The 19,579-nt window shown below is 36.3% G+C and overlaps 1 protein-coding gene across 1 annotated transcript in view; it reads right to left on the bottom strand.

Annotated features, from left to right (window-relative positions):
- Positions 1-19,579, bottom strand: part of LOC128214672 (exportin-2-like) — a 150,301-nt gene that overhangs the window by 117,122 nt on the left and 13,600 nt on the right. The window contains exon 5 of the mRNA XM_052921266.1: positions 15,318-15,463. Coding sequence (XP_052777226.1) covers positions 15,318-15,463 — 146 coding nt within the window. The remainder of the gene's footprint in view (positions 1-15,317; positions 15,464-19,579) is intronic.

The raw sequence follows: 19,579 nt of genomic DNA, 5'->3' as shown, positions 1-19,579 counted from the left end.
CAACTGCCTAACGCGGCCACGGCCACTAATTTTCGTCCCCATGAAGCCATATAATCACTTATTAGCGGCCACTAATCCCTTTTCACTGACACTTCCGCTTATAATTTTTTCCAATACACAGCTTTAATTGCGTATAGAAGTTTACGGAAAAGAACGACGGCCTCGGGTATCTCCGCCATCCGATGAAAATGAATATTGCATCACACGATTGCCATGCGTGTTTACTCATCGAGAAATCATGTTTATAACAGGTCGGCGAATGTTTTGATCAAAATTGACACAATTAATGACACAATTAATACGATAATTAAAAAATTAAGAAGTTAATTATTAAATACCGACAAAAACACCGGTTATTATGAATTCACAGTGTGCATTGTCATTCGACGGCGTGAAGTATTTTAACTGTGAACGGACTCAAATCAATTTCTTAATTAAGCGTAAGCGTGAAATTGTGGAGGAATATGAAAGCAATGGAAATCCAAACGCAAAAAGACAGAGTAAACATACAGGAAATGTGTATGCACATGTAGTTGTGTAAATGTGTAGACTGATCTGTGGTGTGTTTTGTTTATGCTATGCATCAACATTTATTTAATATACGGACTACTTTAAAAAGTGAACTAAAAATGTGTATGTTCATGTTGTTGTGTAAATGTGTAGACTGATATGTGGTGTGTTTTGTTTATGCCTTGTATCAACATTTATCTAATGTATTTTATTTATAAATTTGAAATAAAGTTTTTATCTATACGCATGCATTTGTATTCAACCTTCTTCAATAATATTGATACAAATGTTATTGATTGTGGTGTGAGGTGGTGGTTAAGATACATACTCCATCTCTGAATAAAGCTAAAGTGGCGGAAATGTCAAACCTGGATTAAGTGGCCATCTGTCTTAAGCAGCCACTTTGATCATTTCCCAAGGGTGGCCACTAAATACAGGTTTGACTGTAATATCCAAACGGGACTTAAATGCTTTGGCAGCGTAGCCGTTGAGGACATGGTGGACTTTGACGAATTCTGGTCCCTAAGCCAGATTTTCCCCCTCATGGTGTTACATGAGTACCACACAAACTAGATTGTCCCACGGCAGTTCAAGTCTCTCAAACAGGCTTTCAAATTCTATGAAAATTGATTCAGGATCAGCCCTTGTGATTTTTAAGAAGGCCAAATGTCTCAACACTATTTCTTTCTCTATATTTCATCTCAATTTTCATTTGAACCTCGCATTATGGTCAACAGCCACTTCTAATTGAGAACAATGCTTCAAACATTATGAGAAAAATAAAGAAACGGTTAACAGCGTACACTTCAATCGGCCAAATAAAATTTGTAAAATAAACTGATTATTATGACACAATCCAAATCGGGATGTCCGAAATATTGCTACATGCGCAAAATTCATTCTCAGTTTCATCATATTCTATTAACTTAAAAAGAAAAAGAAATGTCAAATATACCCTTAAAATCGACGGATCAATGTCTTTAAAAGTTGGTGGTGGTCGGTTTTTTTCCAATTTTCCAATGCTCTTTTATTCGTCTTCGTTGTCTGTCATATCCGGATACGACCAATAGATACTGTCTTCCAGTTCCATCGGTAATTTCCGTAATCGCCGGATGCTATCTTAACCAATCGTATAGCTCGATTGCCAAGACGTAAATAGGTTCGTTAATTTCCGGCTTTACACTTCTGGAAAACTCACCTTTCGTACCCATATTGTTCCAACTGAGCTCGATTCGCTCCCTGTACCCCTCCCCCCTAGAAAAAAACTCAACCGATTTACATTAATCTCAAAATCGATCCGTGAGGCCTTAAATCCGGAATTCTGGATTAATCCGGAATTTTATCATCCCTGTAGATAGAAAACTAATTTTAAATATGCCTACTTTTGTTTTCCGATAATCACACAGAAATTGATGATGTAGAATAATGTTATGCACACAGGCAGGTACTTGTTACTATGTGGCAGGTACTCGTTACTATGTATTTTAGTAGACTGGTCTTTCGTTTTCATTTTTGGCGGCGGTATTTAGCGATAATAGTATAGAGACACAGTCTGTATACATGGTTCATACAGAATTTCCATTTCAAAATTCCAGTACATTTCCAGGACTTTTCAAGGATAAAATTGATTTTTCCAGGACGTTTTATGCGGTTGAAAGTGTACCATTTTAATATTTAATGACAAAGTATTTATAGTGCATATCCTCAATATTGCAGTTAATATTAACTAACCTTGTAGCTTCAACATTATTATAACCCAGAAAAACACAGAGTAAAACAATACATTTATTAACACTTTAATGTTCTTTAACGTATAACATGACACAACAAAATAATCATCATCCGGCATGTCTACAATCAAACAGTCTACAATCTACTTTAAATCACTTTTTCTATTAGAAAGTTCCATGTCAAGGTCTCCAACTGCTCTTTTCTTCTCTTTAAAACATCTCCTAAGCGCATTCGCTTCAGTGACAAATGAAATTTTTCCCGTCTCTTCTGCTTTTTCTAGAAGTCTTTCCCACTTGGTCTCCAAGACTGAGATATCTTCTTCTAGTCGTTTTTTTTTTTGTTCGAGATCATCAATAACATCAAGTTCCTTCTTACGTTTCTCCAGTCTCTCGGCAGTAAGTTTTTTTTCCCTTTCATTCTCTAAATACTCTTGGTATTTTCTAGAGGCTGAAGAGGCGGATGCCATGAGTTCAGGTGTTATTTTGACATGCAAAACACCTCCAGCAACTTTCACATGGTCACATATAATTCTCTGTGCTACAAGAGATTCCTGCTTAAGGTTTTCAACAGTCATTTCCTTGTTGACAGAAAAACCTCTTTCAACATCTGCCTGGCCATGGCAGATGACCAATACTATTCTGACTAGATTTCTCAGCTTTGGAAAGCTCTCTTCATCAAGAATGTCCATGAGGAACCTATCAAGCCTGTCCTTCTTTGGTGAGAATTGTGAAAATTTCAAAGTTCCAATTACTGGAATTTTTTCAACTAGGTTACAATATTCTTCAAATACTGTGTCACAGTCATTGTCTTTCACTTTGTGGCTTTGGTTCATTGCATGTACAACTTTCTTAAAGCGTTTCCTACACAATTCAGGGTTAGCTGCCATAACTCTTGGATCAAGGGAAGACAAATTCCTCACCAATAGGTATTTCAATGGACATTTTTCAAGCATCTTTTTTGGAAGTTTTTATCAGAAAGTCCTTGCTTTTATTTCTGAATTCCATGGTTTGTCTTTCTGAGACTTTGCTGGTAACTTGCTTCATAGCATTTTCAGCCCCAAAACCAATGTCAACTTGGGAATAGGTTACGTGCAATTCCTTGTCATCTGGATCTATATCGATGATCCGAGACGCCTCAGTTGCACCAGGTCGAATAAATCAACGAAAAAGGCTCACAACTGTTGTTTCCAAATTCTTAGCAAGGAAACAGACCATCGGTGAGGATGACTGAAAATCCTCAAGGAATGGTTCCAATAGCTTGGCAACAGTTTTGAAGAAATGGAGCTTTGCTAGCATCAGTGGATCATTGACAGCTGCTTTGATGATGCCATATGACTTACATGTGGGCTTTGTGTATTTCTTGTTGGACTCCACTTCTTTAACATAGGCAACAACAAAGTCCCATACTTAAATTGCCCTCTCAGATACTCTAACATTCTCTAGCCATCGGTGATTCACAAATTTCAATGGAAACTTTGAGCTGCCAGTTATCTGAAAACATAATAGCCTGATGTTTAAATCTGCTTGATTTCTTGAAAGAAATAGCTTCTTATTTAATGATATCATTTTAGTTTGATATATAAGTTTTGCTTTATTTCTTAGAATGAAATTGAAAATAACCTTAATATTAACTTGGCAAGTGTCCATAGGACACAGATGACCCCACTTAATGCACTTGTTAATCAAGGGCAATTACTCCATAAAAGTTGTGTGTACAAAACCCAAAGTGCAAACAAGTCTTACAACACGTGATTGATACCCACTGAAAGTGTCATAGCTCAAGCTTCAATACTTTTCAAGTTTTGTGCGAAAAAATTTGACAGTTGAGGTGTGACAGACATGCACATATTAACCTTGGATGGACAAGGGCAAAATATGCCCTCCTCTAACTTTATTTGACTTTTATTAACAAAACGTGTACCTTGAGGTAATCTTCCCTTCTTGCAGGTGTGTGCTTGAATAGGTAGTACATACTTCCCAGTACATCATCGATACCCCATCCTAAAATTTAATTTTATATAAATTGATTTCATGGAAGGATTGAGGGGTTTTATAAAACAGTTAAATAATAAATATATCATTATTTTTGTTGTTTAAGTATAACCATGATGCATGAAAATATATCCCCTGGCAAGTTCAGAAGCAACAGGCATTTGACCTATGGTTTAAACTCACTGATTTCATGTATACTGAATTTAGAATTTAAGTTGGTTCAGTAGATAGCTCTATATGTAATGCTATGTAATAAAAAGTGAAACTTAAAAGCAAATCTGTTATCTCAGCCCCAGTTTTAAAACTGTTATGTACCGTGTGTAGCCCACAAGAACCAACATTTAACAGCTTGGTGTCATACTGACCCTGAAGTAGAGAAATTAACAGAATTGATACATGGTAAAGATTTAAAGCTGCCTTTCAAAAGGTGTTCAAAAATTAAAATAAAATATTACACAACAGCTTTCTAATAGCAGGGATAGAAGGTAAATAAAAATAATACAGACAAAAAAATCTACAGAAATTATTTTCACATTGTGTGTTTCGATACTGTCATATATACAAAAAAAACATATAAAGTTTTCTTTTTCAACATTAAATAAGAATTTAAATTTGCATCCCTAAAGCCTATATATCTACCTGAAGCTTCTCCTTAATCAGCTCATAGAACTTCCAGTTTACACTGGGTCCATCCATGGAGATCTGTACCATGTCCCCTGGCTTCAACCCACTCTCTAGCACACCTGTACTGAAATGCTCCAGCATGTCCTTCGCAGTTGCATGGCCTAAAAAAAATGCACTATTTTATTACATTGCACAATATAATTGTACACATTTTCAACTGGCTAACAGATATTGACAAAGGTACTAGCCAGCTCATTGATCACAACAATATACCATAACCACTAGCACGCTAATCTCCATACATCCATTTAATATACACCAATTTCAGTACTTATTAAGCCAAGGAAGTTTAATGATCAGAATTTAATATGCATAAATCATTTATAGCAAATTTCTTTTATTAACAGACAATCACAAAAATGTTAACCTTTCTACAAAATAAACAAGTACCTAAAAATTGTGATGTTTAGTAGCGGGTAACCACTTTTCCTCCAATCCAATAACGTACATGTATATCCATCTGTTTGGACTGGTCTTTCTTATTCAAACTCTCATCAAACATGACGGAGTAGGGTCCAGTTATACTGGACTTGAGATCCTCTAGGAAATATGATCCAATTCCAAAAACTGCAAGATAGGCGGTCTTACGCTCCCCACATGAAAAGGACTTCGCTATTGGACTATCCGGAAACATTGTACGGAACAATTTCTCAATATCTGTGTTGGAATTGTATGAATGATGATTGCAGATGGTATTCAGTGTCCACAAGATCTCAGCTTTTTTGGTGTCTGCTTTTGAAACAAATGAGTCCATTGTCATTGGCTTACTTTGACTAGAAGTGGGTGGGGGTGGAATATTCAAACTGGAATCAACATTATTGTTCAAATCTGTGGGTGTTGTTTCATTTTTGTTTGATATTGTTCCTTCTTCCTTAAGAAAAGCTATTCCAGTTGATGCCATCGAATCTTTTATTTCTTCGTTCTTCTTATGTTTCGATCCTTGTGCATGCGAGGAAAGGGCACTTTCACCCATGTTACAGACATCAAAATCTTTCAAACAAACAGTACAACGTGCTTTCTTGGGGTCTGTTGTTGATTTTACCCACTTATACTTTTCCATCCATTTGTGTTGGAAGCTACACTTCCTCCCAAACTTTCCCATTGTCGACTTATCAATCAAATTTTCGAGTTGGAAGACGCTGTCTGTTCGGGTGCGGCCATCTTGTACAAAAACTGATGACGTAATACGCACCTGCGCACATGATAAATACCGGACCGTACCGTACCCGGGTCCCCGTATGTCCGAAATTTCTTGCAAATGGCGGCTTAGAGTTTTGCCAAAAAATTATTTTTTTTTAAATAAAAAGCGAAAGTATCGTCAATCTTTTTAGGTCTATTTTCAAGGACATTTGTCAAATTTCAAGGATTTTCAGTTAAATTCAAGTGCATTTTAGGCTTTTTTTCAAGGTACCCCTAAATTCAAGTACATTTCAAGGACGAAACCAAATTCCAGGACTTTTCCAGGACTGTGCAAACCATGGTATAATTATGAAAAGCAAAAAAAAAAGTGTTTTTTTATGCGTGTTGATTTTAAAATCGCTGACGTCCGATGACAATGATCAATTAGTTCCAAAAAAAGAAGCCAAAATGAAATCCGTCCGTTTAAACTGTTTCGATGTGGAAGAGGGAGTTGAACATTAAACTGACCCTCAATACAGATGACAAAAGGAACGTTATCAAAATATTTTGCACAGACCAATACTGGCCTGATCAGACTTCCTCAGTACGTACTGTCAGTGTTACATATATGATGATATCGTTCAATGTACAATTACATGATCATTCAATAAAACAATTACGCCATACCTTAAACCATTGTTTTCCATACAATATATACTTTTTCCTAGCAAACACAAAGGTTTGTCTTTAAAATGCGAGTGAGTGTCTGGTTTTGCGAGTCGAAAGTTTAAGCAGTCGCAAAATCTGCGAGTATCAAAAAAAGTTAAATTCGAACCCTGGTGAGATACCAATTTTTTTCAAGTGTGGAGTAATAAATTATCCGATTAACACGCTGAATAATCATGGTACAATAGTTAAAAATAACACTTAACATTTATTGAAAACTATCAAATAGAAGCTGAAGGGTAATTTTTCCGAAAATTAACGGTGCTTACTGTAATTTTTCACCGGACATTGTGACCGACCAAAACAAAAGTTTTGTTGGTCAAAATGGAAATATACCTGACATGTCTGACTGTCCGACGGACATTCGCATTGTCTCTGATATGGGTAATAAAATTTAGCATTTACCATTCATTTGCTTGATCCCAGCATTATTTGACCATTTGGTTGAATCAAATTATTAAATTTTAAGTTATAGTACAAGTTCATCTTTGAACTGCATTTACAGATGAAATAACAATTCATATCATAATTTAATCATCTGATAATTTAATCATCTGTATATAATGATTTCAAATAGAACAAGATTTGGCCACAATTAATATGAGTAATATTGATCTAAAGGTCCTACAGGTATATATTTTCCCCTCATAAGGACCTATACAAATAATGACTGCTTATGAGGAAGATGGCTATTGACTGAGAGGTCTTATCTGGCCACTTGACTATGTGCTAAAGGTTTAAAAAAAGTTTATTCAAAATTTAAATATAGGCACACTTTTTTCAGCGTAACACGATGTTATAGACACATTAAAAACGTAAAACAAGAGAAAGACAAATACATATCTATGAACATTTGCACAATACGCACTTGAGGCCACACCAAATTGATATTTCGTTCCGCGGATTTACCGCTCCTATTTTTTTGAAAATGTAAAAAAACAAGAGATGTTTGTCAAACATTATGCCCCCTGAGCGCCAAGTTGCCAGAAATATTTGGACAATTGAATGAAATATGCATGGACTGAAATGACAGCTGATTTGTCATTGGATGCATATGAGGCAGGTCATCTACTGGTCATACCTAATCTTCATGTCAAGTTTGATGACCATAGGTCCGGGAATTGTTGAGTTATCACTCGGACAAGCTTTGGTCTTCCAACAGACCGACCGACATGTGCAAAGCAATTATATAACCCCTCTGCTTCGAAGGGGGGCATAATTAAACTAGATGTTCACTGAAAACTGATACTTCAACTCATGCATTTAGTGACATATAAATTTCTACTGTCTACTATATAAGAAAATAAAATATGGACAATCAGAAAACCTTTTTTCAGCTTACAGTCACACTGACCTTGACCTTTGACCCACTGACCTCAAAATCAATAGGGTTCATCTGCTGGTCATGACCAATAAGCCTACCTAGTATGAGGTCCCTGGGTCAAAGCGTTCTCAAGTTATTGATCGGAAACCGTTTTTCATGTTAAGGTCACACTGACCTTGACCTTTGACCCACTGACCTCAAAATCAATAGGGTTCATCTGCTGGTCATGACCAATACACCTACCAAGTATGAGGTTCCTGGGTCAAAGCGTTCTCAAGTTATTGATCGGAAACCGTTTTTCATGTAAAGGTCACACTGACCTTGACCTTTGACCCACTGACCTCAAAATCAATAGGGTTCATCTGCTGGTCATGACCAATACACCTACCAAGTATGAGGTTCCTGGGTCAAAGCGTTCTCAAGTTATTGATCGGAAACCGTTTTTCATGTAAAGGTCACACTGACCTTGACCTTTGACCCACTGACCTCAAAATCAATAGGGTTCATCTGCTGGTGATGACCAATACACATACCAAGTATGAGGTCCCTCGGTCAAAGCGTTCTCAAGTTATTGATCGGAAACCATTTGGTATTCCGACCGACCGACAGACAGACCGACCGACCGACCGACCGACCGACATGTGCAAAACAATATACCCCACTTTTTTCAAAAGGGGGCATAAATATTTTTATTTTTTTTGTGCGCCCGCACCTCCATTTTGATCGCCAAGCAGATTTTTTAAGGTAATAATTTATTAAAAGGCTAAAAATAATCAAGTATAATTTTTCTACGCTAGTTTTCGTGTTTTTGTAAAGGGAAGTTACCGATGCGTAGTGTTTTTATACTGTATATCGATCGGTTTAGCATTAGTTTCAATAAATTCAATCAAAATGGCCGCTTCCGGTATAAACAATGTGGCTCGAAGTTTGGAAATTAAATCTTATTTTTGACAATAAATATGTTTTGAGCATGCTTGAAGTCATTGTTGATCGTCTCATGCACTAAAGGATCATTATTTAAAGCAATCAATATGCAATAAAGCAGGTGTATCTGAGACTGGTAGCGATTATATTGCGTAATTAGTGACTCGTTTTGAATCCATCTGATCAACTTAGTACTATTTTATTCAAGTCATAATACAAAGGGACCAAAATTTTACCTCGTTACGACGATGCTGAAGATGTCACAGGTCAACTTAACTGGAACATGAGTCATTGTTTGGTCCAAATTGATGTATCAAGCTCATTTTTGATCAAATTCTGACAAAACAACAGTTTTGAACAAATATCTTTTCACAAATAGCGATATAAACACTGGTCTGGATATACCTCAACATAAGTAAGCCTAAGTTTATCACCTTTTTTTTGTTTTTATTTGCAACATAATCTGGGATTGTAATGCACTTGTCAATTGTAACAACTGCCCCGCCCACCCCTCGCCCTTGTTCCAGGGGTATACCGGGGACAGCAGAGGCAATGGGCTTTGTTTTTACCTTTAAGGTGGCCCTGCAGTGCCTAGTGAATGTGATTTTCTCTTCATATTGAAAATAGTTGGGAATGGGCCTCACATAGGTATTCAGGGTTGGGGGGCCATTTGGCAGGGATTTTACCAACAGTGTGTCCCTGCAGGTCCGGTATTTTACCCGGGTTTTGAGAGACCGGAAGTCAAAGTCCCTGCTATTCCAGACTTAGGGGGGGGGGGGGGGGGGGGGGGGGGCATATACAGTTGGCTGGTGCATAAAAACATCTAAATAACCAAAAAGTACTCTGAAAAATACCCTTGTTCTTTTTGTTTTAATAAGCACATGTCATTGCATTTCCTGTGATAATAAAAACAAAATTTAGTCTATGTTATATGGAGTCTGATGTTTGATGATGCCAGTGTGTAAGTGATCATTTTTTACAAATCCAAAATCAATCCTAAGTTATGTCTAAATACAGTTGCATTATTATTATGTTAAACCTAGATTTATATAAGTCATTTCAAACTTTTAACTAAAAGCAGGGTTATTTATTATTATGAATGATTGTCATATTAAAGTATGTTTTAATTATATAAGAAACAAGAGATGTTTGTCAAACATTATGCCCCCCCCTGAGCGCCATGTTGTCAGGATTATATGGACAATTGAATGAAATATGCATGGACCGAAATGACAGCTGATTTGTTGCCGTTAAGGCAGTTTTAAGATTATGACCATTAAAGTGTGAGGATAGATTGTGTTATGACCATGACCTTTGACTCTATGAACTCAAAATCCAGAGTCATCAGCTGGTCACCAGAAACCTAAATGTCAAGTTCGAGGGCCATGGGTGCAGGCATTGTCAAGTTATCACACAGACAAGTTTTTTTCGTTCAAGGTCACTGTGACCTTGACCTTTGACCCAATGACCCCATAAATCATAAGGGGTCATCTACAAGTCAGATGCAACTCCAAGTCAAGTTTGAAGGCCATGGGTTCAGGCATTGTTGAGTTATCACTCTCAACCTTTTACCATTCAAGATCACTGTGACCTTGACCTTTGGCTCTATGAATCCTAAAATCAATAAGGGTGATCTACTGGTCAGACTTAACATCCATGTCAAGTTTAATGATCATAGGTTCAGGCATTGTTGAGATATCAGTGGGAGAAGATTTGCGTGAAAGGTTACTGTGACATTGACATTGGCCTGACGACCCCCAAAGTCGATAGGGGTCATCTACTGGGCAGGCCCAACCTTCATGTCAAGTTTGATGACCATAGGTCCAGGAATTGTCGAGTTCGCTTTCAAGGTCACTGTGACCTTGACCTTTGACTCCTAAAATCAATAGTGGTAATCTACTGGTCAGGCCCAACCTCCATGTCAATTTTGAGGGCCATGGGTGCAGGCATTGTTGAGTTATCACTCGGACAACCTTTTACCATTCAAGGTCACTGTGACCTTGACCTTTGACCTGATGACCCCTAAAATCAATAGGGACCATCTTCTGGCCAGGCCCAACCTCCAAGTCAAGTTTGAGGGCCATGGGTGCAGGCATTGTTGAGTTATCACTCGGATAACCTTTTACCATTCCAGGTCACTGTGACCTTGACCTTTAGCCCAATGACCCCTAAAATCAATAGGGACCATCTTCTGGCCAGGCCCAACCTCCAAGTCAAGTTTGAGGGCCATAGGTGCAGGCATTGTCGAGTTATCAATCGGACAACCTTTTACCATTCCAGGTCACTGTGACCTTGACCTTTGGCTAGATGACCCCCCAAAACAATAGGGGTCATCTACTGGTCAGGCCCAACCTCCAAGTCAAGTTTGAGGGCCATGGGTGCAGGCATTGTCGAGTTATCACTCGGACGACCTTTTACCATTCAAGGTCACTGTGACCTTGACCTTTGGCCTGATGACCCCCCAAAACAATAGGGGTCATCTACTGGTCAGGCCCAACCTCCAAGTCAAGTTTGAGGGCCATGGGTGCAGGCATTGTTGAGTTATCACTCAGACAAGCTTTAAAATTATTTTACCATTAAAGGTCACTGTGACCTTGACCTTTGACCCGATGACCCCAAAAATCAATAGAGGTCATCTACTGGTCCGGCCCAACCTTCATGTGAAGTTGGATGACCATACGTCCAGGAATTGTTGAGTTATCACTCGGACAAGCTTTGGTCTACCGACGGACCGACCGACCGACATGCCTGTGCAAAGCAATATACCCCTCTTCTTCGAAGGGGGGCATAATTAGATTTATCCATATAATGTTTCTACTAAACACGGATGAATAAATAGTATGTATTCCGACATTTTCCCAATGTCCATTAGAGGTTCAGTTCAAGATGGCATTAAAATGGGTTTAAGGGCAATTATTTTGAGCAATCTTTCTTATTTATATCTTCGCTCGCTTCGGTTTTAAGGCCTAAAAAAAAAATATGTCTGTTTCCTGTAACATGCTGAAAAAAAGATGGGTCGGTAGGTAGGGTTTTTTTTTTTTTTTTTTTTTTTTTAATGTCAGAATGATCCAATATTCAAGTTTATTTCAGGTGAATTATTTTAATAAGAATTCAGTGTGATATATAGATTCAATCTTTCTGCCACTTATAAGCTAAAACTGCTAGCTTGACAGCCATCAAAACATAAAATACATCATCATTGAAATAAATCAAGACTAAGTGCATTTTTCACATCTATATATAGGTGAAGCTTGACAAAGAAACAGCATTGTTTATCAGTTATTTTTAGCCATGGTACATGTATTTCAGTTGTAGAATGCATCCTGTTGAAGGGCAAGCCATGGGTTCGACTCCCAGCGGTGGCAACATTATGTGCAATTTTGAGCATTGTCAGTATGTTCACCAGGGAAGCAGTTCATCTTTAGACTTTGCAAATATAACCCAGTGAAAGAGTGAATCAAAGAACATTTAGACAATTTATTTTTTGCAAATGTTTTAAACAAAACTTTCAAAATGCATACATTTTCTAATAATAAAACATGATATTATTGCACAGACTATTTTAAGATAGACTGTGTAATAATATCAAGTTGTATTACAATTAAATGTACATGACAACTATTATAAAATAAAATGCTGTTACAACAAGAACAGGCAAGAATCTCCACAAAACATAATTTTATATAAATCAATACTTCGATTGATAAATGACTAGAATCAATGACTAAACCATTTAACTCTTAGAGGCTGTCAGAATTGTACAGATCTTTGGGACCAGTGTAGACCCATAGTCTACGCCGTTCACTGCTTGGACACTTAAACCTTACCTGCTGACTCGACAGCGAACAGTGTAAAATAACAGATTGGACTGGAATATATTTAAATAGACTAGAATCAGTATCTAAAAAGCTTAGACTGACTAATAAAAAGTAATACCATTTTCTTTTTTAAACAGTAAAACAGCAAAACTAGTACACGTACAGTACCTTAAATAGTTTCCACAACTTATTTTTTTTAACAATTTTCAGTGTTTTAAAAAGATCTGCTGTATTAGATCCACTGTTCATTCTGTAAAAATCTCTAGCACGATAATCAATGTAACTTTCAATAGAATACCTTATTGTTTTTTCCTTTTCTGGACTTGACTGGACTACGGGGGTTAAAACATTCCCAGTCAAAACTTGGTAAAATATGTTCTGACTCTGACGAACATATTATTTAGTTAATGCATCTTCGTTATGTAATCCAGTGCATCCTTGTCAAATTCCAATATGCACCAGCGATTGTTTAGTTGCAACGACATCTTTCTTACTTTAACTTTCACTTTCAGGTTTATCTTTTTTTTTCCGGAAGTAAACAAAAACATTTAAAGTTCCTATTGCCAGTATTGCAACATCGTATTTTTCATAAATGGCAAAACCATAACAGTTTTGTTATAGAACCACGGACCTATAAACCAGGTCCGTGATAGAACTAAACTATAACACTAACAACGATCTACGTAGTTCTCCTTTCACTTTCATTAAAATTGACAGGAAGTTAGCGTGCACCTGTTTTCCGTGCCTTTTAGACCATGTGGTATGAAAAATGTTTATTTTTCTGTTAACTCATTAAAAACTTATAAGAATATTTTTTAATTAACTGGAGATATAATAAAAAAAACCTTAAAATAAATGAACAAAATATATCCTAGCATTGTTGTTTTTCAAAACCATTGCACTTAGCGAAAAAGCGGAAGGTATCCGTTAATTTGCATAATGGGCGGAGTTAATATTACGTCATTGAGTTTGAGTGCTGCTAACTGACAAGGTTACCGATCAGATTTCAGATCGATAATCACTTGTCACTTCGGGTGTAATTTGCTCTTGCGGGTTAAACAAACATTCAGATCATGCATTGAGGCTCCTTTCAGATGATACCGACTCTCGCACTGAAATATCCCGTGTCAAAACTGATGCATATTACAAATGGATGATGCGTTGATTTCGGGTCATTTACGATTCCTGTGCGTCAAAACCCGGGAGCTCGGGTCAATTGAAAGCCCTGCAGTTTAATGTCACAGCCATTAAGGTTTTTGCCATTGTTTCAACTTGCCAAATCGGAAACGTTTGTAACTATGCAACGATTCGGACACTACCAAAATATTTAAATTATCGTTGTCATCATAGGCCAGAGATCGCTAAAAATCTGACTTTTCGAATTTTGGGACATTTTTTTTTTTTAGGCCTAATGAAAACTGACAAAAAAAAAAATATTTATTTTTTCGCTCGCTCGCTCCAATTTTTTTTGGTTAAAGGAACTAAACATTAATTTGGTGTGGCCTGAGGGGGAATTGGTGAAAATATCAGCCAATGCAGCTGGAATACCAAAGAAATGAAGTCTCAATATTGATGTCAGTGGTATACTTTCAAGACTTGTAGTTTCAAAACGGTTTTGAATATTGAAAATGAAAAAACTTATTGGGCATATGCTGTTATTATATAAATATATGGCAGCATGTGTGACATTGATATCGTCAACCTGAGAGCAGAATGTCACCCGAGGCCTTAGCCGAGAGTGACATTCTGTTTCGAGGGTTGACAATATCAATGTCACACATGCTGCCATATGATAGTTATTCTATTATACCAAACAAATTTAAGTACATAAAAAAGTTTTAAAATCTTTTTAAATTCATTAAATTAAACAAGTTTAACACTTGAGGTAAACAAAATATAACATATTAAAATTATATTTAGACAAAATTCCATCGTTAATTATACTAAAATTCCTTTAAAAACTGTTGACAGTTCACGTTGCCTGACGTTTTGTGTACGTTCACATTGAATAATGACGTCACTGCTGTATGTGTACAAGGCAGGCAATCACGTTTGGCTAAAATATTGAAGCAGTTATTTGCCCTTATATGACATTCAAAATATCACTGCGGTCACATGACCTGACAGGGAATTTTCGCTTTGTCATGTGTCAAAAAGGTTGAAAATGTTTCTGATAGTCAAAATATCTTTTTTTCGGGTAATGGGATTTTACCATTGTAGACAAAAGTGAGGTATAATAAATTTGTATAACAATTTTGGGGCATTTACTCGAAAAATCGAACTGTTTAGATAATCACATTTCTCAAAACCTTCGAATGTTTACTCCATTTGTTATCGAACGGAGGGTCATCTTCAATATACATTAATTTTTGTTTAAAATATACAGTGTTAGACTCACCTTGCTATTAACAATTATTAACCAGACATGTTTAATATACACATGTATGCTCTGATTAACAAAGTTTTCCTAAAGAAAGGCACAATTAATACCTCTTAAATATTGAGTGTGCAGTCCGAAGCACGCCATTGATAACATGAAAGTCCCCGGACTGAAACTTGGTCACCATCTCGGCCAGCAAGTCTGGCCATTTGCTGGGGAAGTCCTCCCGACCTATGATGCTGATGGCATCGGACAACTGAAAATAGAAAGTGTTGTATTAACTAAATTCTTTATGACCACAATAACAGTATAAATTTACAGAACATTAAATAAGTGAAAATCTTCAACAAGATTAATGGATACACAGCAGAAACAGTCATGTTGGTGGCGTTTTCCAAACTTTTTAAGCGCAAAGGACATTTTGTCTGTGGCTAAACGCTTTCTCAGAAATTAATGGTTACCAATTTCAAATTTGGACTATTGGCGGAGTCTTCGTCCTAACTGGGTTGCCCGAAGCCCGGGACAAGTAAATACTGTTTCGGGCAAGTCAAAATTCCCAGGTGGTTGCCCTTACAGGCAAGTGCATTTATCCGAAATTTAGATCCCTCTGTTTTCATAATTTCTTCAGCAACAATTCCCAAATCCTGATTGAACGTTATTATTATATTGAAAATATTGGGTTTCGTACATTTACGCATGAATTGGTTATTTTGGACAAGTAAAACTGTTTTGGGCAAGTGGTTTTCTTCAATTACTGTGGAATCATTTATATTCGTTGGCATGAAATTTCGTGGTTTTCCGAAATTTAACATTTTCGTGAGTACATGAATTTGTGGTTTTTCATTTCTGAAAAAAAAAATTCGAAACTGCGATCGTCCTAAATCATCTGCATTATCTCAACGTGCTGGGCACATGATTTCCCTCTGCTAGGTCATACAGTTTATGACACTCGCAATAGTGGTAAAACATGCCAATTAGTGCATATACCCATATCAATTATTGTTTTAATTGAATTTTAAGGTCATAAAAGGAGATGCACCCTGATCAGCGAAGCCATTGAATACCAATTTTGCAAACTGTGAAAACACCGAGAAGGTGCATATATTTGAGTAAACAAGCAATGTAATCAATTAAATATTTCTTAAAAGAAAAAAATTGAGTACCGACATTCAACACGCACATCTTGTAAACCTGGAGATTTTCATGAATAGCACACGTCACAGCACATGTTACTGTTATTTGGTTCATAAAAAACAATGAATTGATTTAGTTTGTTATTTGTTAAAAGCAAATATAATATATTAACAAAACAATAATAGTAAGATATACAGTGTGTTCGGTATATTTCCGCTGTATACCGCGACCTCTCTAAAGAATATACTATGTACGTAGATAAGGCCAAAAAAAGAAATATGTCTGGTTCAGGAAACCCGACCGACCCTATTTTTTACCCGCCGACCCTAAACTTTTTTTTCGAAATCGCGGCCGAAAACCGCTATACTGCGTATTGAAAATTTTCTTTTCTGTAGTTATTGCTCTTTGGGTTAATAGAGCGCGTTTATATCGATCTTTGGGTTAATAGAGCGCACAACAATGGCGGCGCCCATGGCGTGTTCACCAGCCACTTTGATGGCCATAAAACTCCAAAAATGTGAACATGGAGCAGAGCGGCAGGTCATGAAAGCGGTCCAGCATGGTTGCACAGCTTCGGAAGTATTCGAGGAGCTCCATGGGCCAACCAACCCCAAACTGTTTGCCACCAAATATGAAGCCGCAACTAGTTTAGGCCCGGTGTATGTATTGAAGAATATGAATACATAATGGGCAAATGTTAAACTGTAAAACTCTTTTTAAGATTTTTTCAATGTGCTTTCTGTCAGTACATGTAGTTGAAAATGCAGTGACTAGTAACTGTATCTATCACTGCTAGATTTTTTGGCAAACATTTTATCATTGGAGTGTTGAATTGTACACTGTCATATGTTTGAAAACTTATATAAAGTAAAAAGTACCAACCCCTTTAAGTAAAAGTATCAGAAGATTTTCAGTGAATGTCATTAAATATATATCAGTGAAAAAATTGCCATGTCATTGAATGTACGCATTTTGTACTTTAATAATTGTGTTTGGGAAATATATCAACAGTCAATTAATAATATTAAACTCACAAAGTATTGGATAATACTTTTGTTGCTCTTCTAACCTGGACCCCTAGGTCCTCAGTGCACTAAGGTTGCCTAGCTAATGCCTTATATGATTTTGTGCAACACCACTCACAATGTGCATTTGTTACAATGACAGAATTCACAAAAGAGATGTATTAAAGTGACTTATCTTTACAAGATATTTTAAACAAAATTGTCGACAGAAATCTTTAAAAAATGGAATTTTTATAAAATACTAGGTTGTACATGAATCTCTTTTGTGAACTCTTTGTGCAGGTTAGCATTGTACAGAGGGTGACTAAAAGGCATAGGGTACATAAACAGCAAGCATAGAAAAGGAAAATAATGTGAATAAACAAAGATGATACATGGTTAGATAGATTAGATAGATTAGATAGATTTATTCGACATAAAAATTGCATATAACATGACAAATACAAATTTAAACATGTATAAACATATATAACATTTATGTCAAGGATAACACAAAAAAGAGGTAAAATAAAACCTTATTTCCATTGTGGTCCTTACAGATAATACAGGGTTGAAATGCTCTGTTATTATGTGGTTAAATGACTGCATTGAAACAAGCACACATCACAATACCACATGCTGGGAGTTACAAAGTGATCTGACTGCTCTGTGCATCGTCTACACATAGACAACATACGTCCAAAAAAAAAAAAAAAAAAAAAAGAAATGGAAAAAATGCCTACCCTCCTAATTTTTTGGGACAACGTTTCCTGAACCAGACATATTATTTTTTTTGGCCTAACATAGTATGTACATAACAAGGTAATTGAAAAGGTGAATAAAAGGACTATATTTTGTGGGATCTTGAATTCGTGGATCACCCCACCCACGAAAACCACGAACATTAATGTCCCACGAACATTAATGACTTCACAGTACTTGCTAGAAAAGGACAAGTGCTTAAAAGAAATTAAGGCAAAGACTGTTGGTGGAAGACATTAAGGAAAATACAACAATAGCTGTCACAGTATGTGACGAATGCCTCAGAAGTGCCATCTAGTTCAATAGATTATGCAATTACTAATATGCCTACATTCAGGAAGAGCTTTCAGCATATGCTGCCCCTATGATGGTTAACGTCAAGTGTAGACGAATGATGCAGTAAGAGGTAGGGACATGGGTCTTGCACCCGACACATCTTATTTGTGTACCCATTTCTAAAATCTATACCATATGTGCATATATTCACCATTCCATCATGATTAAACTCAAAGTGTGACCTTGAACTCTGAATAAAGTCAAGTGTAATTTGGTATGTATATATAGTAAAGCAGATGGCGTTTTTCACACCTTCACACATGGACAGTGCACAATAATACCACGTCACAGTATGCATGTTTATTTATTATAATTTTAATATAGAATTCTTCTACGTAAAATCTATCACACAATACCGAAACTTAAGAATAATGAACTACCGTAAATGACTGGGTATAAGACGATAGGGGGTATTAGACGCAGGGAAAAAAATCTGTGAAAAGTCAGAGGAAAAAACTTTTAATCTATGTTTTTGTTTAAAAGACACATAGAAAAAATGTCAAAATCGTCCAGCATTTTCAGCCACCATGTTTGTTGACAGTGACAAAAAAAAAAAAAATTGTGAAAATGCCGATGGTTATCTTTAAAACCATACTGTCGAGAATGAAAAGTTATGTTATATGCAAAAAATATTTTGACTGCTCAACTTTGCTTTTTTATATGTAAGTTTGATTATTGTTTAATTCAATTTATTATTCAAAATAATATTGAATACCGTAATTCACAAGAGTTCGGACACCATAAATTAATTATTTTTTTCGCTCTCCGAATACATAGAAAATTATCATTTTTACATTTTATTTACATGTTTGTTTAACCTGTCTTTTTTCTTCATGTTTGCTTTTTATCATTTATTAATTTATCCGTAGTAATCAATGGTCATAAACTTTTCAGATGAAATATTTCAGGTGATCAACAATGTCTGTCGCGAAGCGGGTGTGTGTCACAAATCGTCTGCTAAGGACTAATTGGGTGTTTGCACAAGGCGTGATATTGTGTCCTTGTGCAGCACCCTGTGAAGTTCTATGACCTTGTTTACAATGACAAGTGTTGTTTTATGATCTCAGATGTGCTTAATTGACACTAATTGGCACTAGTTGATATTAAACGGATTGATCATTAATCCATGTTTAGTT

Source organism: Mya arenaria, chromosome 13, assembly GCF_026914265.1.
Source record: "Mya arenaria isolate MELC-2E11 chromosome 13, ASM2691426v1".
Lineage (NCBI taxonomy): Eukaryota > Metazoa > Mollusca > Bivalvia > Myida > Myidae > Mya > Mya arenaria.
The sequence above is the reverse complement of the archived record's forward strand: the minus strand, read 5'-3'. Positions and strand labels throughout refer to the sequence as shown.